Genomic DNA, 25,649 nt, shown 5'->3' with positions numbered 1-25,649 from the left:
ATATGATTCAGTTTTGTTTTTCGGGTTTAATATTTTGCGACAACTGACAGTCGTCATTTCTAATGTTTACTTCCGGACACATGTCAAAGTTATTTTCGTTTTGATTACAGCTGGATTTTTGTTGTTTTGCTTCATGGCTGCTGAAGACATCCAAGTTAGAATTTGTCTCCAAGAAATAGTAAAGTTAGATTTAGAGATCAAAGCTTGTATTCAGGTAAAGGTTCATTCTAGTCACATCAAATAAAGCAAAGGAACATAATTTTAGGATCTTTGTTACACCCCTGTGATGTATACATTGAAGATACCTGTACCTTAATTGCGTGACTGTCACAATTGTCTATAAAAATAAGTAGAAATAATGTGGTATGATTGCCAATGGGAATATTGTCCACCAAAGTTCAAATGAAGTAGATAATATGAGACAGGCGTTACCTGTGAAGTCCGTATCTTACCTTACCAGGAAATCTTTCTCCGTCCACTTCGGGACAACCTCATTTGAGTAGTCGATATTCCACCACCACATCTATGTACACTATTTTACACACATTATCGGTAATTATATAATACACTTGAGCACGGAGATATATCAATGTTTCATATTATCCTCTATGCATCATTGAATTAGCAATGTTTAAAACAATTTCCACATTATACGAGTATATACAGTACACTATTTGACAGGTATGCTCTCGGCACAACAACAGTATAAATACGGGAGTATCGATGTTCGGAACATGTTATCAGTTCATAACAATGAAATATCCTCATTTCCTTTTAATATCTAAGGATCGGTATCTTGCTATATGTAACGCATACGACATTTGCCTGCATATTGCATCTAATTTAACAATGTTTTCACTATTTCCTTTTAGTCCAGTATAGTATAACGTACAGTCCAGGATTATTTGGATTTTATCATGACTGGAAAGTGTTCTAAAGTTGTCTTTCGATATTAAATGTAATATTTCATCGATCAGGTGAAAATATTTTTGTCGGATAGGTTCTAGAATTTGACAGTCCAACAGGAAGTGACAGAGAGTTTCATCGCCTTGATCACATAATTTACAGATCGGAGTTTCGTTTTCTGTATATCTAAATCTTTTATTCTGTAATATATAAGTACCAGTTACTAATTTTAATTTAATTGCCAGTCTTGTTGTTTCTCTGGTCGGATCGTTAGTTGTATTTATGTCCAAAAGATGGTGAAATTCCCCAGGATTGTATGCTTCTATATTAAGATGTCGAAGAGACATATAGCTTTTTCCGGATGAAATTATTGCTTCTTTCCAGTATTTATAAACGGCAATTTGGACAGTTCTCTTCCATTGAAACTTTTTTGGCGCACAGTTTAGAAGTTGTAACGGAGATGGTAGTCCATATTTAAATATCATTTTCTTAATTGAAATAAACCAGCTGTTGCTCGATTGATCTTTGACGGTTAATTGTCTAATAGCCAATTTCTTTTCTAAATTTGAGTTGTCTTGCCTACATATGTTATTAAATAAAATTAGCGCTTTTTGGTCGATTTGTGCTTCAATAGGTAAGAATCCGGATAGGATGTAAATACTCGGATCTGGTGTACATATCGGTAAAGACATAATTCTCTTAAGCAACTGTTTTTGGAACTTTTCTAATTTTAGTAGATTTGATGAAGTAGGTAATATAACTTCTAAACCGTATGTAAGAATAGGTTGTATAAAGGTTTTGATCAGATGTAATGAGGTAATCGGATCAAGTCCATTCTCACCATGCAGTCCTGTTGACATGAGACTGTAGGCGGCTCTCCTAGATTTAGTAATGTTCTGGTCAGTGGTTTCATTTTGAGAGTTTTTTGTAGATGTTGATCTAAGAATTCCAAGATGAGGTGATTTGTCAACGACTGGCATAGGATTTTCATTCAAAGTTAAATTGACTGATTTAGACTGTTTCTTGCGGTTAGATGGTTCTATTTGTAAGACAACGCTTTTTTGAGGCTGTAGTAGATAGTGATGGTTTTGACTATATTCAGCAGCTATATTTATGAGAAGTTGTAGTTCTGCTGGATTTTCGCTCATCAAGGCAACATCATCCGCACAGGCTATTGCATTAACAGAGGTTTCTCCAATTGTGCATCCCTGTGCAACATTTTCAAAATTATGAAGTAAATCTTCAATATATATTTTATACAGATCTGCACTGAGAAGACCTCCCTGTTTAACTCCCTGTTGGACTGGAAACTTTTCTGAATAATCATTTGCCCATTTGACGCATGCTTCTGTGTTTTTATGTATTTCATCAATTAATATCCAAGTCGCTGGATTGACACCGGTGAAGTGTACTTTCCGTAGAAGCATTTTTAGGACCACAACATCAAAGGCAGATTTCGCATCCAGTAAAGCTATAAGAAATGGCGATTTCTTGTCCATGTATTCTCTATATACATCCTCAACTATGATTGCTGCATTCAGTGGAGACGCATTTGCAGTGAAGCCTCTCTGTAGTATTGACTGCAGGTCGAGAGAATGTTTTCTCAGATCATCACGTAGTATGTACTCAATTATTTTCAATAATATTGGTAAAACAACTATACCACGGTAGTTCTTGGAGTAGGATTTGTCTCCTTTGTTTTTGTAAACTGGTGATAATAGACCCATCTTTATAAAATCAGGAATCAGCCTTTTTTGAAACATAGTATTAATGAGTTTATGTAGAAATTTCAAAAATAGGTCCCCTCCATATAAATAATTTTCTATGGAAACGCCATATATGTCTTCTGCTTTTCCTTTATTTATGGATTTAATAGCTTTTTGAATGATATCCAGGCTTACTTCTTTTGATGTAAATTGGCGACTTATTTCTAAGATTGTATCATAGTCCATTTCACATAGTTGTAAATGCTGGTAATTAAATGATGGATGTTCAGTTGGTATTGCCAGTTTTTTAAAATGAGTATGCCATCCAGATAAGATATCATCTCTTTCGAAAGTTTCTCCATCAACGTTTAGGTCGTTTATGAAGGTATTGCCATTTTGTCTTTGCTTACGTATCAGTTTGTAGAAAAGATTTTTGTCGCCACTATTCGAGTGTATCAAGATGTTCCTCTCATTATGTTTCCTTCGTAGCTCTTCGTTCCTGATTTCCGTCCTAAATGTTTTCCTTGTCAGTTTCTTTTCAATAATTAATGGATGGTCGATGTTCATTGGACGTCCATTGTCCTTCCATATCTTGTATGCTTGCTTATTGGCTTTTAATGCGTCAGCAATTTCTTTGTTCCAGATATTTAATTTTAGTTTGTTCTTGCCATATGTCTTCTGTTTGCTAACTTTTTTGGCTGTTTCAGACATTAAATTTGTTGTATCTTTAATGATCTGGTCTATGCTCTCATTATCGTTTTCTAGCATATCTGAATATTTGATGATCTCTTTGCTAATGATGTCCGTGTATTGTTGTTTATCTAATTTTTCCCATTTAATTTTCAGTTTCTGATTGTTTGATGTTTGTTGAGCATGTTGAATTAAATAGCATTGCATTTGGAGAAGTATTGGGTGATGGTCAGAGACATTTACTGGATGGTCTGTTATTCTCTTAGATGGCTGTAGTTCTATATTGCTGTGTAGAAAGTAATCTATTTCTGATACATCTGCACCGGATGTGTTAATAAAAGTTGGTCCCTTATGGTTTGTTGTTAATTTACATTCTTTCATAAATTCAAGAATGTAAATTAACAACAAACCATAAGGGACCAACTTTTATTAACACATCCGGTGCATCAATTACAGTATTTTCGGTTTCTTTTTAATGCTCACATATTTTGATGTTCAAAAGGAAACTGAAAATAATGTAATGGTTCGGATGTTAGTTCTACATTTACTAAATTTTATCATCTGTGTAAGGAAATAATTTGTAAACATAACTCAACATGCAGACATCTTGTATGTTCAGGTATTTCACATTCAATCTTTTATGCTAATATTCTTTACAAAGCACAAAAATGTCACCTTAAAAGCTTACAAAACCTTTAAACAGACTTATTAGGAAGGGATATAGTTACAATACTGTTGTCAGGTCATTAAAGATTGCATATTTTAATATTGATTCACTTATAGGGTCTATGCATCAGAACTAAACACATTTATTTAAAAAAAACAATTGTTGGCATGACATGGGTTATGTACTCCTCATATATTTTATGATAGTATGATACTAAACCTCTAACGTGAGGGATTGGCCCTGATGAAGACATTATCTTTCAATCAGTTTAATTGAGGTCTGGAGCTGGCATATAAAAAAGAAGATATGGTATGATTGCCAATGAGACAACTGTCCACAAGAGACCAAAATGACACAGACATTAACAACTATAGGTCACCATAGGGCATGTCTGTTGTTATTTATGTATTCAGTCCAACTGCTGAGTACTCCCTAAAGTTTGATTTGTTGCTTACTATTTGTCATTGTCTGTAAGGTCATTTTGAAGTAATTTCACTGGTTTTGAAGATAGACCATAGTGCATACCTGCCAACTTTTCAAAATGGCCAAGGGGGTTTAATGTGCAAGATGAATTTCATGGTTCAACAAAACCATTTAAAGGGGCTTTCAAATTTATTATAATGTTGTGTATTACTATTTGCTTCTTCATGTCTTTACACATGTAATCCTATAGCCATGGTAAAATTGATTGTTTTCTTTTAAATTGTTGATCAGATTGATATATGTACATAAATATATAACTTACAAATGTAGTATACAAATGTAGTTTTCCCTACCACAAACATACATGTAGACCTTACATGCTTTAGTCATGTTAGTGGTCTATTTATTGGTAAAGGTACATGTATGTTGTAGACAGGGGTCGAATTTAAGCTTTTTTGTGTACTGGCCAGCCGGACCAGTGGCCTGAAAACTCTACTGGTCCGGCTCCAAATCTACTTGTCCTGCAAAAATGACATTAATTTGACAAACACTAATATAAATGACAGATGTTTAATTTTGATGCTTTCGTTTAAATAAAATGTACATAAGTTAGACAGTAACAAAGGAATAGTCTTTATTCTGATTTCGATAAAGACTTTGGTAATCTCAATGATTTTCTTTATCAAAATCAGGATCAAGGACAGAAAAAATATCAACATTGTCTTCCACGTCATCGCAATCCTCACGACGACCATACATGTAGGGTGCCTGACTAGATTGTCTGGAGCGCTGTCCAGAAATATTTCACATTTCAATAGTCGGGACTGGATCACATGTTGCTATATCTTCAGTGTCATGAGTGTGAAACATAATGAATAAAAAGATCTAATTTATATAACAGTTGGACGCAATTTTGATCGCTAATCATTCTTTACAAGTTTCATCTCAGAAAACCCCCTTTCTGCATCAGCAGAATGAGCAGGAAGGGACAGGATTAAATTACCTTAATTTTTTTTGTCTCCTTTCAAAAATTTCTACATTTTATATTGTTGTGAAGGACGTTCATCCGAGATACTAATTAACTTGATCGATTGTAATACCCCCCAATACCGTGTAATTGATTCCACAGGTACATTGTACATTGTTTTGTAAACAAACGGAGATTGCTATGCAATCAGTGATTTTATCGACAAATTTCTACTGGTCCACCGGACCACCAGCTGAAAAAATCTACTGGTCAGAAGCAAATTTTACTAGTCCCGGACTACCGGACTAGCGCTAATTTCGACCCCTGGTTGTAGATTCTTAAGCATTAAGTTGTTCTGGAATTTTAATTATTTTAGGATATACGAACACAAGCAGATTCCAGGGAAGCATTAGAAGAAATAAATACAGAAATAAGGGGTAAACTTCGTAAACTACGCAAGAAGATCGAGGTAATTTTTGTATCAGTATGACTTAAAATAGATAATGGATGCATTTTGTTATAATTTTTATTATATGGGCAGGAATTCGCTAGTGAAATTTTAGGGTCAATAGTGTTTATCCAATTAAAAAATAAAGAAATCATGCAAATTTGGAGAATAAACATTGTTTAAATATCAAAGTGGGTTAGTCTTTATTGCCAAATGCAAAAAAATTGGATCCAATTGAAAAAATCAACAAAAAATCAGCACTTGTTAAGTGCTGGCAGTTGAAAACTGTAGACAAAAAGTGTGACATTTCTGCAGTGGCAAAACCCCATGCCATATTTAGAATATGCCTGAAGAATTGTTCTACTATAATAGTTGAAAATCAACTGCAAAATGATCGGTCTATCATTTAGAAACCCCATTTTGTACAGAATCCGATTATTGCTGCAAATAAAATACGTTTGAAAATGGACAAGTGCATGTAACTTTTCGGGTCAACAAATGTTACATGCACCTTTTCATTAGCTGATTAGCTTTGGAAACAAGTTATTGGTCCAGCATGGCAAATTTTGAAAGCTGTCAACAATGGGTACAATTTGGATTTCATGATTTTTATCAATCAACTGAAGTTTGAAAAATATAGAAGGTAAGAAAATTTATTTCATTTTCGTGTCAATACTGCCCAATAATACTCATCTTTTTATAACAGTTGCATACTTTTTATAGTAAGCATTACCATAATTATTTTTTTCACATTTCATTAACCCACTGACAATTACATTAAAATGTGGCTTTGCCATCTTTCACACTTGGCATCTACCAGTGATCAAGCAGATGATAAGAGAGTGGGACCAGGTTAATTTTACCTCACAATGAAGTGTTACATGCACTTTCTGTGTAAATTAGGTTCTTTGATAATGATGTGTGACTTGCTTTGCAATTTTGTCAAAAAATACAAGTTTATCTTGTATTTAAACAGGTTTGACCCTTACGATATCCATTTTATTGCTGGAGAGATTTCTGTACATAACATTGACACGAAAATATTTACCAAGGAAAGGTGTCTATGATACATGCAAAAGCTTTTTTTTGTACGGTTTGCCTTATCAATCTAATTTATTACATGAAATACCACAGATTAATTGCCAATTTGATTAACTAGTACTTGTATTCATTCTCAGCATTATAAAGATAACTGGCCACTTAATTTGAAAACATAAAATGTAACATTGACACCAGAATAAAAACAATATTACTTTATTACACTTAAAGCATAATTGGCCAGTGCATAATATTAAATCAAATGTAAATTTATGCTGAATTCTAAACAGAGAAGTTGTTGATCTTTCTTGATTTCTAGACTTTACAATATTTACTTGTAATTCTTATTGTTTAAAGGTATGTAACATTGACACATCTTCTGCGTCCAGGTTACATGCTACAACCTAATAAATGTGCATACAATTATTCAATCAATAAAATCTTATTGAAATTTAAATTTGCTTCATTAAAATGATATTAAAGAAATAAATGAGTTTTAATTATTTGTGTTTATTTTTTTCCTGATTGACTAGCAATTTTTCCTCATCATTTGTTGGTGTTCCTGTCAATGTTACATACATAACCCAGAATTATAATGTTTTAAAAGCATTGATTTCCAAACCTCTGTTATGAGCTTTAAAATGAGTTTATCTGAGTTTATAAATGACTAACATCTGAAATATTGTCATCACACAATTTCTTTGATGCTCCTATGATAACTTTATGAGTAACATGGACTACGATTTTTGTATCAGGTCTTTTTTGTGTTACATGAGAAGATTTTACTGTGTTAAAATCAACAGTTTATCTAATTTTTAATATTCAAAGTTATTATTATGATACTTATTTTAAAAAATAATGTATAAAGTAAACCCAAATTAAACTTTTTTTTCATTAAGAAATTGTGTATGTAACATTGACAGAGTCTATTATTTAGACTTTTACATGTTCAGGCCAGTGTTACATGCGTAAACAAAACTTACTGCCATATGGAGCTACAATGTATTATCTTATTTTTATTTTACAAAATTAAAGCCTTTTCATGTTTTCCTGTTTAATTTGTCTTTTAACACTAGTTAGTAACATTGACAACAATATTTTGTGTCAAGATTATTTTATGTTACATGCAAAGGTATTACTTCCTTAAAGTCAGACATTTATATAACATTTTATAACCTAAATGATTAATTAGATATTACTGGGCAGCAATTATATTATTTCTCCAAAGTTGACTATTAAGCACACCACTTATATCTCCTGGTCTTCATGTATGTAACATTGACATACAACCTTTTACTTTTCTGTCAATGTTACACGCATGAACAGAACTGATAACATTTACTAACTTCTTTGCTCTATAAAGAGATTATTGATAATTTAACTTGTTTTACCACCATCAAACTTCATCTTTATTTCTAAATATAAATATTCTTTATAGAAGTGTATTTTCTTCATTGACAACAAAATTGGTGTCGGTCTTGAAAATTTACATGCTTTTTTTAATAAAAAAAATCTACAGGCAATATAAACCAAAGAAAGAAAAAGATGATCAGCAATAAATATGACGAAGAAAACTCTCAGGAAGATGCTGCAAAAAGATACTGTCCCTGACAACCAGTCATATGGTGATGTCCCTGGTAGCCAGACAGATGGTGATGTCCCTGTCAGCCTGGAAGATGGTGATGTACATATCAGTCAATCAGTTAGTTGGTGATGTTCCTGTCAGTCAGTCAGTCTGTGATGTTCTTGTAAGCCAGTCAGAGGGTAATATCCCTGTCAGCCAACAGATGGTGATGTCCTAGTCAACCTGGCAGATGGTGATGTTCATATTAGTCAGTCAGTTGGTGATGTTCCTGCCAGTCAGTCAGTTGGTGATGTTCCTGCCAGTCAGTCATATGGTGATGTTCCTGTCAGCCAATCAGATGGTGATGTCCCTGTCAGCCAGTCAGATGGTGATGTCCCTGTCAGCCAGTCAGATGGTGATATCCCTTTCAGCCTGTCAGATGGTGATAACCCTATCAGCCTGGCAGATTATGATGTCTGTGTAAGCCAGTCTGATAAGGTCCCTATTAGTGAGTCAGGTGGTGACGGTCCTTTCAGCCAGTCAGATAGTAGTGTTTTTCTGTGTCAGAAAACCAGATGATGGTGACTGTGCATGCAGACATACTAGTGATCTCCAATTTAACTATTCTACAGCAGTGTGGAAGATAGTTATTTCAAAATCTTGTTTATTTATCCCTTTTCAATCACCAGTCAACACATGTATCATGTGTATTTACTGATGCTCATTATAGAAATCATGAGGAATTCAATTTGTAACATTTTTTTTTCAATTGTTATGCCAATAATTGACATTCCAGAATACCTTTTGCATTATAAGAGGTTCAGGCTCCTTCTGATTTCAAAATAATAATAATAAACTCATCATGGATACCAGAATTGAAATTTTGTAGGCCAGAAACGCTTTTCGTTTACAAAAGACTCTTCAGTGACGCCAATGAAACAAAAAAGTAAAAGAAGGCCAAATAAAGTTGAAAACAGGACTATGGTCTAGTGGGTGTTGGTTTTCTCTTCTGAATTGTTTTACACTGGTCATTATGGGGCCCTTTAAATTGTGGCTTCCTGTAGTTTAGGTAACAAGTTTTCAAGATGAAATGGCATTGAAAAATCGAAACAAGATATTTGAGAGTTTCTATATTATTGTAAATTTTATAATCTATGCATGGATTTTGGTTCTGTTTGAGGGTAGATTAATTGTTGTTTTGTTTTTTTCTTTTTTCCGATAGATAGTTGAAGATGTTGGAGACAGAAAACAAGAAACAAGAAACTTGTTTTGAATGTTTGAAATAAAATTATTGTTTAAACCTTAAAAAGTTATCATAAATGTAAGATTAACCAGCAGAAATAAAACGAGATATGGGGTAATATGTCTATCAGACAACAACCTCAAAGATGAAACCCAAATTGTTCTTTATAGAAGTTATGTAAACGATTGAAAATAAGATTCTCAATAAATGCAGCTGTATCAACCTCTTGTAGATTTGTCCATGTTTTGTCTTGGTTTTTCATACTATTAGTTTTAAGTGTAACTGTGTCACATGAATGAGGGATACATGTAATCATTTTGTACCCTTACTTTGTCAGTATTAGTTATTGAGTGAGAAACTTGTGGATGCTGATGGTTGTGTGGTTGTCTTCTTATCAATCTCATCCCTGTGCATAAAAAAAACGGTTGCTTACTTACTGATATAAAAATGTTTCATGTTGTGGAAATTTTGGATGACTCCTTCATCAATTGATCTATCTTTGGTCTTAATTTTATTTTTCTGGTTATTTTGACATTTGAATATCTTTTAATTTAGCCTTCCATAGTGTACCACCATGAACAAGCATAACTTCTGGTATAGTTAAAAAATATGTCTGCTGTCTGAAATTTAGGTGAATGGTTTTGGTATTAACCACAATTTAAATAATATCATATATGAGAAATGTGGCAGTATTATTGTTTAATTTACATTCAGATGGTTGTTTGGAGGCTTTTTATATCTTTTAAGGTCAATTCTGGCATGGTTCATTATTCATATTTTTTGTGTCCACGTTACATGCAACATTTAAGTCACTATTTTATGACAGAAATGAGATAATTGCAAAAATATTAATACAATTTTTTAATGTGAGGGTAACACAATGAAAAAGAGCCTTTACATGTTCAGAAAGAAAATGATTCTTAGTGTATTTTTTCTCTTAAACATTGCATGTAACATTGACAGAAAAGTAGAAGAAACTTGTTTTCACAAAATTTCTGAAAGAAATGAAAATATACATTTTAGAGTTTTGATGATAGACAATGTTTTGTGATCAATATATATGATATTGAATGTTGAATAAGTTAAGGAATCATTAATCTCAATTTGGAAAAAGTGTCCATGTTACATGCTCCAAATTCATTATTTGCTTTGGTTCCAAACTGACGCAAGTTTAAAAATGATTTTTTTGGTTACAAATAGAAGGACACCATTTGTAGCAATAATTTGTAAAAAATTTAGAAGCTTATAATGATTTTTATTTTTTTCTTACAATGTCACACTAAAGGAGCATTAGCGAATTCCTGCCCATATACTATATATATTTATCTTACAAAAGTGACCAAAACTCAATGTGTTCATAGTAAAATTGAGAATAGTGTATATTTTTTTATTTATTTTTTATCCATAAAGGAATTTTAAAGTGTTGATAACTGATCTTTAGCAGTCTTTGATTTACAGACTGTTAAATTTTTTGACAACTTCTATATTCTTAATAACTGCTAGTAATAGGTCAATGATATTTGGTATGCTGTTGTACATGTTGTAAAAGCATTGGTTTTATCATTTCCACATATGATATTTGGCCCTTTCTCGTCATTGCATTGACTTTGAATGTTTTGTTTTGTTGACTTGTTCAACTATTACCATATTAACATCGACAATTGTATAACTATCAAAATTTCATAAAGGCGAGAAACATCTGTGTCAGTTTTATACAGTTTATACTTCATAAATTTTCTGAATTAACTTCTATGTTTGATATTTGTAGGATCTAGAAAGACTTGCTAATGAACAAGACAGAGAAGAGGATAGAATAACCTTATTACATGATGTTGGAAACCACAAACAACAACTTACTAAGTATGTCATTTTGGTTTTATAATACTATAGCCATTCATGTGTACACAAATGTTCTTTCAGATTGTCATTACTATCTGGCCTGATAAGTATAATGTGATACTTTTAGTAAAACTTGAATTTCAACTTTAAATCATCAGTGGCGGATCCAGGGGGAGGGTTTTTTGGACGATCAATGCATTTGAATGGGAACCTATAGTTGGAACCCCTCCCCCCCCCTTTGTCCTGGGTTTGTACCCCTCCCCCCCCCCCCCCTTTGTCCTGGGTTTGTACCCCTCCCCCTTTTAAAATGGCTGGATCCCCCCTGATCATTCATGATGATCAGTGAAGTTGCTAATAAATTTTAATGTGCACTATTGCTAATTTCATTCAAAGCTGTTTAAAGAAGTCAGTAGTTAAATTGTTCATTATGAGATATTTTTATACGACCGCAAAATTTGAAAAAAATTTCGTCGTATATTACTATCACGTTGGCGTCGTCGTTGTCGTCGTCGTCCGAATACTTTTAATTTTCGCACTCTAACTTTAGTAAAAGTGAATAGAAATCGATGAAATTTTAACACAAGGTTTATGACCTCAAAAGGAAGGTTGGTATCGATTTTGTGAGTTTTGGTCCCAACATTTTAGGAATTAGGGGCCAAAAAGGGCCCAAATAAGCATTTTCTTGGTTTTCGCACTATAACTTTAGTTTAAGTTAATAGAATCTTTGAAATTTTGACACAAGGTTTATGACCAGAAAAGAAAGGTTGGGATTGATTTTGGGAGTTTTGGTTTCAACAGTTTTGGAATTAGGGGCCAAAAAAGGCCCAAATAAGCATTATTCTTGGTTTCGCACAATAACGTTAGTTTAAGTAAATAGAAATCTATGAAATTTAAACACAATGTTTATGACCACAAAAGGAAGGTTGGTATTGATTTTGGGAGTTTAGGTCCCAACAGTTTAGGAATTAGGGGCCAAAAAGGGACCCAAATAAGCATTTTTCTTGGTTTTCACACCATAACGTTAGTATAAGTAAAAAGAAATCTATGAAATTTAAACACAAGGTTTATGACCATAAAAGGAAGGTTGGTATTGATTTTGGGAGTTTTGGTCCCAACAGTTTAGGAATAAGGGGCCCAAAGGGTCCAAAATTAAACTTTGTTTGATTTCATCAAAATTGAATAATTGGGGTTCTTTGATATGCCGAATCTAACTGTGATTGTAGATTCTTAACTTTTGGTCCTGTTTTCAAATTGGTCTACATTAAGGTCCAAAGGGTCCAAAATTAAACTTAGTTTGATTTTGACAAAAAATGAATCGTTTGGGTTCTTTGATATGCTGAATCTAAACATGACCTAAAAATGTACTTAGATTCTTGATTATTGGCCCAGTTTTCAAGTTGGTCCAAATCGGGGTTCAAAATTAAACTTTTTTTGATTTCATCAAAAATTGAATAAATGGAGTTCTTTGATATGCCAAATCTAACTGTGTATGTAGATTCTTCATTTTTGGTCCTGTTTTCATATTGGTCTACAATAAAGTCCAAAGGGTCCAAAATTAAACTTAGTTTGATTTTAACAAAAATTGAAATCTTGGGGTTCTTTGATATGCTGAATCCAAACATGTACTTAGATTTTTGATTATGGGCCCAGTTTTCAAGTTGGTCCAAATCAGGATCTAAAATTATTATATTAAGTATTGTGCAATAGCAAGCAAAGGCGGATTTAGGGTGGGAGGCCCAGGGGGGAAAAAAATGGTTGCTTATATAGGGAATCACTGAAGCGTGACTGGAGCGGGCTTCCACTTATGAAAATTTCTGGATCCGCCACTGGCAAGTCTTTTCAATTGCACAGTATTGTGCAATGGCAAGAAATATCTAATTGCACAATATTGTGAAATAGCAATCTTTTTTTTTAATTAGAGTTATCTTTCTTTGTCCAGAATAGTAAGCAAGAAATATCTAATTGCACAATATTGTGCAATAGTAAGATTTTTTTTTAATTGGAGTTATCTTTCTTTGTCCAGAATCAACTTAAATCTTTGTTATATATAATATACAATGTATATTCACTTTTTACTACCAACTGATAAATTAAAATAATCTTTACAATTCAGTGATAACAAGCAGTTTTTTTTTACATCTTAATATTTTATGATGTATTTAAATGAGTAGTTATTGTTGCAAACTCCATTAGAAATTTTAATTGAGACTAGTTTTGGAATAAGGTAAAGGGGGATGTGATTACAAAAATTGGGTTCAATTTTTCTCATTTGAAATTTCATAAATAAAAAGAAAATTTCTTCAAACATTTTTTTGAGAGGATTAATATTCAACAGCATAGTGAATTGCTCTAAGAGAAAACAAAAAATTTAAGTTCATAAGAACACATTCATTCTGTGTTAGAAACCTATGCTGTGTCAACTATTTAATCACAATCCAAATTTAGAGCTGAATCCAGCTTGAATGTTGTGTCCATACTTGCCCCAACTGTTCAGGGTTCAACCTCTGTGGTCGTATAAAGCTACGCCCTGCGGAGCATCTGGTTTTTAATATATCTATATATATTAATGCACACTTTACATGAATATAATCCAATATTTCAGTACTGTATCAACACTCAGGCAGTCGAACTTGTCAGCTCAACTTGCAATTGATCGATCAGAAAAAGACCAGCTTTTAAACGGAGGCACAGGACTACGGAAAAGGTAAAATTCTTCCAAACTCTTAACCCTTTCCTCCATAATGACGCCTTTTGACGCCAGCCCTTTACTCCATAATGCACCTGTGTAGTTACTCAGTTGAAACATCATGCTTTTGAAAAATATGTATCAAACTTGATAAAACTTGGATCTCTAATATAAAAAGGATATTCATTAGAATATATCTTATCTGACGGAAATTTCTTTGATGAAATATTCTTTTTCACAAAGCATTTTAATACTTTAAACCTGATGATTTTTTTTTATTGAAAAAATCCTATGCCAAACAAGTATGCTAACAAAAAGTTCTAAGTTCATTCTACAATATTTTAATTTTGGATGTACATGTAATGCGTCTTCTGATTGGCTGACATTATTTTGTTATCAGCCCATAGACATAACTAAGTCATGTGACTGTGATGTCAAACAATGGTTTCATGGTTTTCTATGATTTAAAATGGAATTTAGAATTAAATTATAAGAAATAACATAAAAAATGTGGTGCACACTGTTAAATAACTCGCTACATACTTTATTCAGTGTGCACCAAATTTTTTATGTTATTTCTTCATAGACAGACAAAATATTACAGTCATTCCTTAAATATATATATTAAAAGAAGATATGGTATGATTGCCTTCAATAACGAGCAAAGCCTATACCATAGCTCTAGAAAATGCCCCAAAATCACAAATGGAAAAATAATTCAAACTAGAAAACCAACAGCCTAATTAATTTACCAAAAAAATAATGATATACAAATATGTAACACAGCAACAAACAACAAACACTGAAATAAAGGCTCCTGACTTGGGACAGGCACATAGTCACATACATACATAATTTGGTTGGGTTAAACATGTTAAGGGGATCCCAACCCTCCTCCAACATGGGACATGTTTTTTTGTATTATTACCTTTCCTCTTTAATTTATTGGTTTTCAACTCAGTGATTGAAAAATATATACCTGTATTCTGATTTTAAAGATGACTTAATTATTTTATGATTTACAGAGGTGGTAATAGTAAGGAAGGACTGGCTAAAGTGGCTTCTGATATTACAGAAAATTTAATGGCTCTGAATCGAAAGATTGCTGACCAAGTTAAACAAAGTGAAAGTACAAAATCTACATTGTGTAAGTTATTTCTGAAAGGAGTAGGTCCGGTAAGGACCGATTTTGGCCTCAAATTTCAGTTTCATCTGACGAAAGATTTTGACCACTTTTTAAACACTTAAGTGTCTATTTCATTTGATTCAATTATTTTTTGTGAAAGATTTTAACTCATTAAGTCATAAAAACGATCAGATTCAAGCTAAAATATGAAAAATCTACCAAATATGCGAAAAAATGTCACTTTTCAGATGGTTTTTGTCAAAAATGAAAGTGGCCGCATCCGTGTTCATCCTCAATCTTTATATATGTTATGTATTACCATAAAATACAACTTAAATTTTAATATTTTGGATGAACACGAATGCGGCCACTTACGTTTTACACGGAAACCGTCTAAAATTTAACTAAAATGCTTGAATTTTGAAGATTTCAGTAATTTAGCATGACTAAATGGTGCTAGTACTCAATATATGTGCATTGTATTGCCAAAAACAGCCAATATTTGTGTAGCAGAACCATTCTACTATCCAATATATAACTAAAAGTTTACATTTTAACAATTTTGTAAAACTGCTATATTTTGGGGCCAAAAAGGGCTCTTACCGAACCTACTCCTCTCTAAAGGTGGAGTTCTAGTAGCTGTCTTCATCAACTGTAAGGTAGACACTCTTCTGTCAAGCTGGAACAGTTTTTTTATTGAAGAAAAAAACTGTTCCTTAACTATATACACGGTGGGTATGGTTGTCCTGCGAGAGAACGTACTGTGCTGGTGATTTGGTCCTGACGGGTGCTGGTGGGTCCTGATTCTGTGCTGGTGGGTTTGTTTACATTGTATCAGAACGGTAATAAAACGACTGTTTTGTTGCTTAATTTTTCTCTGATGCGTCATAAGTACCATGCAAAGTATATTACAACAATATTATATTGCAAAAGTCGTGCAAATTCGTTAAACGGAATTGTCCTGACGCGGTGCTGGTGATAAGAAAAACGGTCCTGGTTCTGTGCCTTTATGTTTTAGTTAAAAGTGGCATATATTCAAGATCATTGATGATGTACTGTTATTTACTAATTAACTGTTGCCTGGTTTCTTGAAATTGACATTGTTGTGAATCCGTGTACTGTTATTATGCAAGAATTTTTTTTTTTAGATTAACTCTAATCTTATTTATTGGCCTGTTAATGGAACCCTTCTTGCCCCCTTTTAAGATAAGAAAATGTGTTTACGATTTTCGGGATTACGATCATTTTGCAAGATCACCAAAATACGTTGTAATTTATACAATACTTATATAAAGTAGATGATGTGGTATGTTTGTTGTCAATGAACAAATTTCCATAAGACACCAAAGGAAGTATGTGTTAATAACCATACGTCATCGTAATACCTTCAACAATAACCCATTAAATAAAAATGTAAAAGTTTTTGCATAAAAATGGAGAGCAAAAATATAGAACAAAGGACTTTCTGATCGTTTGAATCATATGTCTTTAGCAGCTTAAAACACATTTTTTGTGAACAATTGAGTGCTGACTATAAGAATGAAAATAGTATTGCGGGTTTGTTTGTTTGGGTTTTATTTGGGGGATGGGGATAAGTAAGAGCGAGGTTACAGTGAAAGTTTTAAGCTTGGAATAGTTTCCCATAAGATGAAAAAGTTTGTATTTTAAAAGAAAAATGTATCTTATATAGATATAGGAAGATGTGGTGTGTCAGTGCCAATGAGACAACTCTCCATCCAAATAACAATTTAAAAATTAAACCATTATAGGTTAAAGTACGGCCTTCAACACGGAGCCTTGGCTCACACCGAACAACAAGCTATAAAGGGCCCCAAAATTACTAGTGTAAAACCATTCAAACGGGAAAACCAACTTAGCTGTTAAGAATCACTTGCTGTATCTGTAAGATTTTTTCAACATAACTTTTTTGTCTGAATGGTTATCAGTTTTTTTTCTTCAAAAGTTCGATAGAACACTAAAAAAATCACTATTTTATGAAAGGGCAGTATTCAGGACAGTAACAATCAACGTAAACACGCCTGGAAAGTAAAATGCGTACTCGGCTGTCTGTAATCGACCATTTTTAGACACCCTCCTAAAAACAAACCGGGGTGGGGGTTCAGAGATGCAAATAAAGTACTTAGATCAATATTTATCTTTTCGGGTATGGTTTATGACCCCTTCTGTGGCATGTCAATTACGAAATGTGCAAACTGCAAAAGTATCAAAACAGCTGCAGACAATGAATAATAGAGACATAATTTTGTATTATTATATATGTCAAGGGGAAACTTCTTGCAAAGCATTATTATTTATATAGATATAGGAAGATGTGGTGTGAGTGCCAATGAGACAACTCTCCATCCAAATAACAATTTAAAAAGTAAACCATTATAGGTTAAAGTACGGCCTTCAACACGGAGCCTTGGCTCACACTGAACAACAAGCTATAAAGGGCCCCAAAAATTACTAGTGTAACTAGTAGAAAAAGAGAATTTTGTGAAAATAAAATCACTATTTTTGTAGCCTGAAAATTCACAGACCTTTATACAGAGATTTTTGTTATGTTCAGCATGGGATCAACGCAAGGGTACATTATCCTTAAAAGTCTATTTAAAAGTATTTGAAACTAACGTTTGCTTTGTTAATTGTGCATTTCAAAATTCCCCAAGGGTTACTGGGAAATAGAAATATAGTCACTTAGTCTTCTCCCGACCGGCAGTAAAACTCTTGCCGAAGTGGGGCGTCCGTTTGGCTGTGCGGGATCTATCAAATTCGCAGTCGCGTCCGGTCAGAATGGGGAAGTTAAATCCGATGTCTCGTGTAAAGAGAGTGCCACACTCTTTGCACGTTAAGAACCCTTGCACCAACTCTTTGAGAGAGCCGTGGTGTAGTGGTAGTGCATCGGACTACTAACACAAAGGTTCCTGGTTCGATTCCCGTGCGGGATGAAAATTTCAGGAACTCGATTTTCGGCTCTCCCTTGACACCATTTGCGAGTATGGTCTTAAAGAAACGATGATAGTCCGTCGGAAGTGGACGATAAATGGCTGACCTGTGTTAAGAGAGAGGGCCATATCTCTTGCACGTTAAAGACACCCTTGTAGATTTCGCAAAAAGAGTAGGCTAATGCCGCTACAAGGCAGTACTCGCACTCGCAAAGTGGAAAGGGATTAATATAAGTTGCAAAACTTGTTTCCCAATCCACTATAAATAAATATTTTTAAACTAAAATAAAACTCTTTGAGTGGTCCATAGGTGGCCTGCTGCAAGGCAAACTTTCTGTTCCTATTCAATACATAAAATTGAGAATGGAAATAGGGAATGTGTCAAAGAGACAACAACCCGACCAAATAAAAAACAACAGCAGAAGGTCACCAACAGGTCTTCAATGTAGCGAGAAATTCCCGCACCCGGAGGCGTCCTTCAGCTGGCCCCTAAACAAATATATAGACAATAGACAATAGACAATATTTTATTCGCACAAACACATTTACATTAAATGGTTATGGCATACAAAATTAAGACAATAAACGTACAATAGTTAAATTGATTACAATTATATTAGAGTGACAGTGGTATTCACAGCAAAGAAGAAAAAAGGCTATAAATATCAACAGTTAACACATTATTAATGTTCATGAACAATTGAAAAAAGAACACAAACAAAAATTAGGTTGGCATTGCATATTAAAAGAAATACAAGTTATACAGATGTTCTTAATAAAAGACAATCATTAATATACTTTATGGTGATTTTTATAATGACTGGTAGACTGCTATTTAAAAGTACAGTCAAATGCTTAAGTGTTATAGTGGACTGCAATTTAATAAAATTGAAATTAAGATTTTTATTAATATTTTGTATATAGGTATCCCTTAATGATGAATAACATGGACAGATTGAGAAGAAATGGTATTCATCCTCAATTTCTTGTCTGTTACAGGATAAGCAAATGCGTTTACTTCTTTCAATGTTGGTATAACGCCCTCTTTCAATTGCTAGGGAATGTGCACTTAGTTTAAATTTACTGAAAACTGATCGGTCAGTTTTGAATTTACATATATCAATATATGGGGGCCTTTTCCTAATTCTTTTAGTATGACAAAAGAAATTTAATTTTTCACATTTATTGATAGAACAATTTATAATTTGATAAGCCTGGTCATAGATTCTTTGTTGGATACTATTTATGTGATATTTTAAATTAAAAGTATCAAAAGTGAGATGACCAAAACCTAATTTATTTAACCAGTCTTTTACAATGTTAACCCATTTACTTGTTTTCTCTACATTATTATATATTTTATGGACTAAAGTGTTAGGCGAGTTTACAATATGGTTTAGAAATTTTATAGCTGAAAGCTGAATTTTAAAGTACAAAGGGATTCTGTTTGTCTCAGTTAAACAGGCTACATTTGTTGTTTTGCACTGTACACCTAAAATTTCTTTAATAAATTTAATATGTAAATGTTCAAATGGGTCTGAATCTTTGAACACTTGGCTTACACCCCAAACTTCACTCCCATAAAGAGTTATTGGAACAACTAAAGTATCAAATAATTTTTCAAGCATACTGCAGGAATTATCTAAAGAGACTGTTTTTTTAATTTTAAACCAAGCCTTTCTCCCTTTTTCCATAAGATTTTTTTTTGAATGACTTAAACTTCCTGAACAATTTATAGTTATTCCAAGGTAACTAGTATATACTAGTCCAGTGATAATGAACGCCATACTAATTTCCAAATTGTACACGAGAAACTAAAATTAAAATAATACAAGACTAACAAAGGCCAGAGGCTCCTGACTTGGGACAGGCGCAAAAATGCGGCGGGGTTAAACATGTTTGTGAGATCTCCCCCTCCCCCATACCTCTAACCAATGTAGAAAAGTAAACGCATAACAATACGCACATTAAAATTCAGTTCAAGAGAAGTCCGAGTCTGATGTCAGAAGATGTAACCAAAGAAAATAAACAAAATGACAATAATACATAAATAACAACAGACTACTAGCAGTTAAATGACATGCCAGCTCCAGACTACAATTAAACTGACTGAAAACATCCTCATTTTCCAGTGGAAGTCCAAAATTCCACGACCATTGGCCTCTTGTATGACAAGATCTACCTATTGTATTTATTGTGAACTTGTTCTTGTCCTAAATATGCATGAAATATTTGCCACTGGACGTTAAGCAACCAACAATCAATCAATCAATAGCTTCATACTACCAATTGAGTTTAAAACAAGTATATAAGTTTAAAAAAGAAATTCTCAGATTTAACACCTACATTTAACTTTAAAAGGTCATAACAGTTTAAAACAATACAAATCTACACACACACACACAAACTAGCTTAATTTCAAATGGTTATCAACCTGAAACGTTATCAGATCATATAATTATAAGCTCACCTTTGTCGAGGGGTCGACTCGTGTGAGGTTCATGTATTGTCTTGGCGTCCGCAATTACAAAAAGATCTTTTCTGAAATTACTTGACCAAATGTTACCAAATGATTTTTCAAGAGTGAATCTAGGAAAAACAATATTCATCAACAAACATGACCACTGTCCGTTAAAATGTATTCGAGTTTTTAGTTACAGCTGATTCCATAAAGTATGTAGGCAAACAATATATCTTTGGTTAGCTTGCTTGTTAGCTAAACCGTACCCTCCTTTCGAAGTACCCTGGTCGTACAGACAGAAAGATGTGTCATTTGTCGGACTAGTGTATACTCTTAAAGTAGGGTAGTTTACAATACCTAACAAAGACTTTTCTGTTTATCAAGCAATATAACCAAAGATATTCCCTTTGAAATCGGCTTTAATACAAAAAGTTCAAGCAATTAGGGCAAAACTTTCCGAGTAAAAAAAATCAAAATGTCTATCTACCATGCACATTTCAGAACATTCAGATCAGATAACGAAACTGGGTCCAGCAACATTTATAAGCAATTTAAGATTTTGACCCTCACAGTGACCATTCACTTTCCATTACTGATCATTAAATTGAACTGTAAAACATTTCTTGGTACCTTCTTAATTCCTTTATAAGTCTTATGTAAACATAATTATGACAATAACTGTTGTGAGCACAAGATTCACTGCACACTTTTAAAGTTCTGGTTCATCAAACATTAAAATGTGAACTTAAGTTTTGAGACTTTTTTAATCGACACGATTGAGATTTTTGTATATGAGAAAATGCGGCTTTGAACTAACTTTCAGTACCTGCGAGCATTCGTCGTTCAATGATGTGTGTCTTTGTGTTATTATTTAAAGTGATACATTTTTGTGTTGGTACACCACTGTAACCGGCAATGAAGGAGGAAATGAGGAGGCTTGGTTAGGTGGAAGTGGCACGGGGTATGCGGAGCGCTGACAAACATGTCTATGCGGCATGGGCTTTGATCATTGTTGAAGCATCAATGTAAGGGGCATTTAATATCTTAATAAAACTATTCTTATTTTAGATACTATATATTGTTCTCTGATATTGGACGAAAGATGTTGCCCTTTTATGTAATTATGTTATACAAGTTACGATCATTTGAAAACACATATTAAACAGCCAAATGGATGCACAAGAGCTAAAATAGGAGTCATAGATCCTATTGACAACACTTATCTGCCCAATTTTATTGATTTTGTAACATTTGTTTCAAATATGACCAACCTCTTATCCAAAATCACCAGCACCGTATCAGGACCCACCAGCACAATGACAGGACCCACCAGCACAGTATCAGGACATGAGTAAATTGAGAAAATGCTAAATTTTAATAAATTGCAATGTTTTTTAACTAAACACTTTTGTCGTGTGGATTGCGGTATAGAAAGCAGACTCTATGAGCATTTTTGTTTTATTTTTTCAGTTCGAGATTTTCTGAAAATGAGCATTTTTGTGTTACGCTTACTGAAACAGTTTAGAGCGTCAACTTTTCAATGGTTTATATATGAACCCATAAGAAACAAAATTGAAAAATCTCAACTGTTTTCTTCCATTTTTTATGAGTGAAAACCTCAAAAATCATCATTTTCGTCTTTGTTTACATTTTTTCATTGATCACCAGCACCCATCAGGACCGAATCACCAGCACAGTACGTTCTCTCGCAGGACAACCATACCCACCGTGATATAGGTTCATTTCCAAGTATTTCATCAGTTTGTTGTGACAGTTTAAATAAATCTCCTTGAGATGACCAATGATAATCTAATTTTATGGGGATGTTTGAAAATTGGACAATAATGAGACATTTGTTATTGCGATTTCAGGAACATCTTTGTACAGATTTATGTATTAGAAAAAATATTTGAAATTCTACTGCAATTTGAGCATGAGGAACTGCATCTTTTTTTTTAAATTATAAATATATATTATTTTATTTTATGTTATATATACTTACAGAATGATAGTGATTTAAACATGTTCTTATCCTGAACTTATTCTGTGAACATAAAGCATACACAGCATAGAATATAACCATTAAATGACATTTTTGTTTTGTTTCAGTGAAGTCTTCAACAACAATCACCAGTACACAAGAAGAGATGAAATCTATGGGAGGTCACATAAAGAATTCACAGAGACTTATAACTAAATATTCTAGAAGACAATTTACAGACAAACTACTTATTTTCTTAGCATTAGTGTTTTTCTTTGTGACAGTACTATATATAATGAAGAAGAGAATATGGTAGTGTCCATAGTGTATTTATTTAATAAATTGTTTTTAATTTTGAATGTTTATATGAAGATGTCCATTCAAGGTTAAATGTATAACTTATAAACATTTTCTGAAATTGAAAATAAAGTTTGGTTGTGAATGGATAGCTATCGATGATAGAATTAACGGTGAACTTTTTGGTTTAATGAACGCAATATGTAAGTTCACTGTTGAGATTTAATAAAGTGTTCAGGAGTACTTCTCTTGAATTAATTAAACAGAAAGATAAATTCATAGTTAGAATTGATATTTGAACTTCCTATATGATCTGAATATACTGTATATGGTTTCAATATGATCTGAATATACTGTATATGGTTTCAATATGATCTGAATATACTGTATATGGTTTCAATATGATCTGAATATACTGTATATGGTTTCAATATGATCTGAATATACTGTATATGGTTTCAAATCACTTATTCTACTATCATTAGTTGACAAATACACCACATATTATTAGTGTACTCCTACCGATTCCTTTGTTTATAATTATTACACCTGCTGATTGTTATGAAAAATACATTCTTTAATCTCTAAAGAAAACTCTAAGTATGCACCAAATGTTTGCAGTCTGGTAAGGGACAACATCAAAAGTTCAATGTAGGATAAAAAACTTAATTCACATAGTTTTTCAGCTGACCCCCTACCCCCTTCTTAACTTAATTTGGGAAAAAATGATTTGCCTATATGGATATATGTAAAATCTATTTTAGATTACCAAAACTTGCAGCAATGTTGACCCCCCATCCCCACCCCCAAACTATTTGATTTAAGTTTTTTATCCTACATCGATCTTTTGATGTTGTCCCAAATTCAGTTAATGAGGTATTATTGACTTAAACAGGTAAGGAAAAATTTTATAGTGTTCTTTTATACAAATGCATTACTTATAAAATTTCATTCCATTAATTTTGCCATGCTGAAAGCTGTTAAACATGTTTTACATACATATAATTTATTTGTGTTTTCTTTTTGTGCAAATGTGCAAAACCAGTTTTATTCCTTCAAATTGATTTTTTCCTATGTCTTTAATGAAATTAATATTCAAAGGTGCCTTCCATACACCAAGGATTTGATTATTATAGGACCAAAAATTGATTTGCGTTACTTTTCAAAAAAAGAGATTTCTGACCTGCAACAGGCAGTTAGGCACATAAGGAATTTTAAAAGCTTGAAATTCGAATTTTTGGGAATCAGGAAAAGGTGGCACAGCAGATCTGAAAAATACATACTTGCCTTCTCTCAATATTATCAAGCTTCAAACCATGTATAAAATCATTCCCTTTCATAGAAAGCAAAGAAAACTTTGATAAAATTGAGAATGGAAATGGGGAATATGTCGAAGAGATAACAACCCGACCAAATTGCAGACAACAGCTAACTCTTCCATTGAAGGACACCATTGAGTGTTTTTGTCAACCTGCTGACACAGGTAAATAAAGGGCACAGACTGAAAAGTTTGCCTACTTTACTGACCATAGGGTGAAAGATAAAGGTTTTACTAATGAGCATATACTTAACATTTTTTAAGACCTATGACAATGAGGCCAAGGCTAAAGTCATATTAGACAAACATATACACCTTATTATATGCCCAATTTAGGATGACTTATTGCTATAAGTATTTTAATAAACAAACTAAAACACAAAAATTAACTGACCACTGAACCATAAAAATGAGGTCAAGGTCAGATGAAACCTATCGAACAGATATGTTTGCCTTACAATCATTTCAAACACCAAATATAGTTGACCTATTGCTTATAGTATTTGAAAAAACAAACTTAAACTAAAAAAACTTTACCGACCAATGAAGCATAAAATGAGGTCAAGGTCAGTGAGAACCTGCCAGACTGACCTGTATACCAAATATAACTATAATACTCATAATTTTCAATCAGTTGCTGAACCATGAAAATGAGGTCTGGGACAATGGACATATGATGGGTAGAATGTATGCAACAGAAGGCACCTGCATGCAAATGTAGAATAGATAGGTTGAACAATGACAATGCTTTTATATTCTCTGGCAATGACACATGTATCAAGCATTACTCATTGCTCATGATATTAATCATTAATAATATTTTAATCGTCCAACCTTGCATTAAGATGTGCCAATGATAATAAACCTGCATACCAAATATCATTGACTTACCAATATTGGTTCCCACATTAACTGACCTAATCAAACTAATACTTGTACACTAAGCAAACTTTTCAGTCAATAGACCATGAGGGGGTAAACCAGATCTGCCAATGCTAATACATATGGAATATCATATATTATTAACCTACCACAAGTGGATCTTCAAAATCTGACCTTATCCACAACATATACATAATTGATGATGCTACAACCAATGCCAGCGTACCCGTCTTGTTCTCAACTTTTATCAAGGCCAGACAAAAAATAAAACTTAAGTAACAATTTTAAAACATAACCGTGCAAATTTTGTTTTCACCTGCTCCAAGTCCAGAACCTGTAATTGAGTGGTTGTTGTAAGTAAGAAGTCCTAAATCAATATTGTGTTTGTTTGTTGATTTGTACATTTATCAGGGGTTTTTTTCTTGTTTGAATTAATTTTAGTTGGTGTTTTGCTCATTG

At 33.0% G+C, this 25,649-nt stretch overlaps 1 protein-coding gene across 1 annotated transcript; it reads left to right on the top strand.

The window, feature by feature from the left end:
* Positions 1-57: 57 nt before the first annotated feature.
* LOC134714729 (vesicle transport protein SEC20-like) lies at positions 58-23,995 on the top strand. The gene is made up of 6 exons (XM_063576230.1): positions 58-214; positions 5,736-5,828; positions 11,421-11,512; positions 14,094-14,195; positions 15,203-15,324; positions 22,822-23,995. The coding sequence occupies exons 1-6, from the start codon at positions 134-136 to the stop codon at positions 23,007-23,009; spliced, it is 678 nt and encodes a 225-aa protein (XP_063432300.1). The 5' UTR covers positions 58-133; the 3' UTR covers positions 23,010-23,995.
* The last annotated feature ends 1,654 nt before the right edge of the window (positions 23,996-25,649 follow it).

The sequence above is a fragment of the Mytilus trossulus genome, chromosome 4 (assembly GCF_036588685.1).
Source record: "Mytilus trossulus isolate FHL-02 chromosome 4, PNRI_Mtr1.1.1.hap1, whole genome shotgun sequence".
NCBI classification, from domain to species: domain Eukaryota; kingdom Metazoa; phylum Mollusca; class Bivalvia; order Mytilida; family Mytilidae; genus Mytilus; species Mytilus trossulus.
Note: the sequence above shows the minus strand (reverse complement) of the source record. Positions and strands in the feature narration are given on the sequence as shown.

Coding starts and splice junctions, on each gene's coding strand:
- LOC134714729 (XM_063576230.1), top strand. CDS start 134: ATGGCTGCTGAAGACATCCAAGTTAGAATTTGTCTCCAAGAAATAGTA. Junction 215..5,735: donor AGATCAAAGCTTGTATTCAG/GTAAAGGTTCAT, acceptor TAATTATTTTAG/GATATACGAACACAAGCAGA. Junction 5,829..11,420: donor AACTACGCAAGAAGATCGAG/GTAATTTTTGTA, acceptor TGATATTTGTAG/GATCTAGAAAGACTTGCTAA.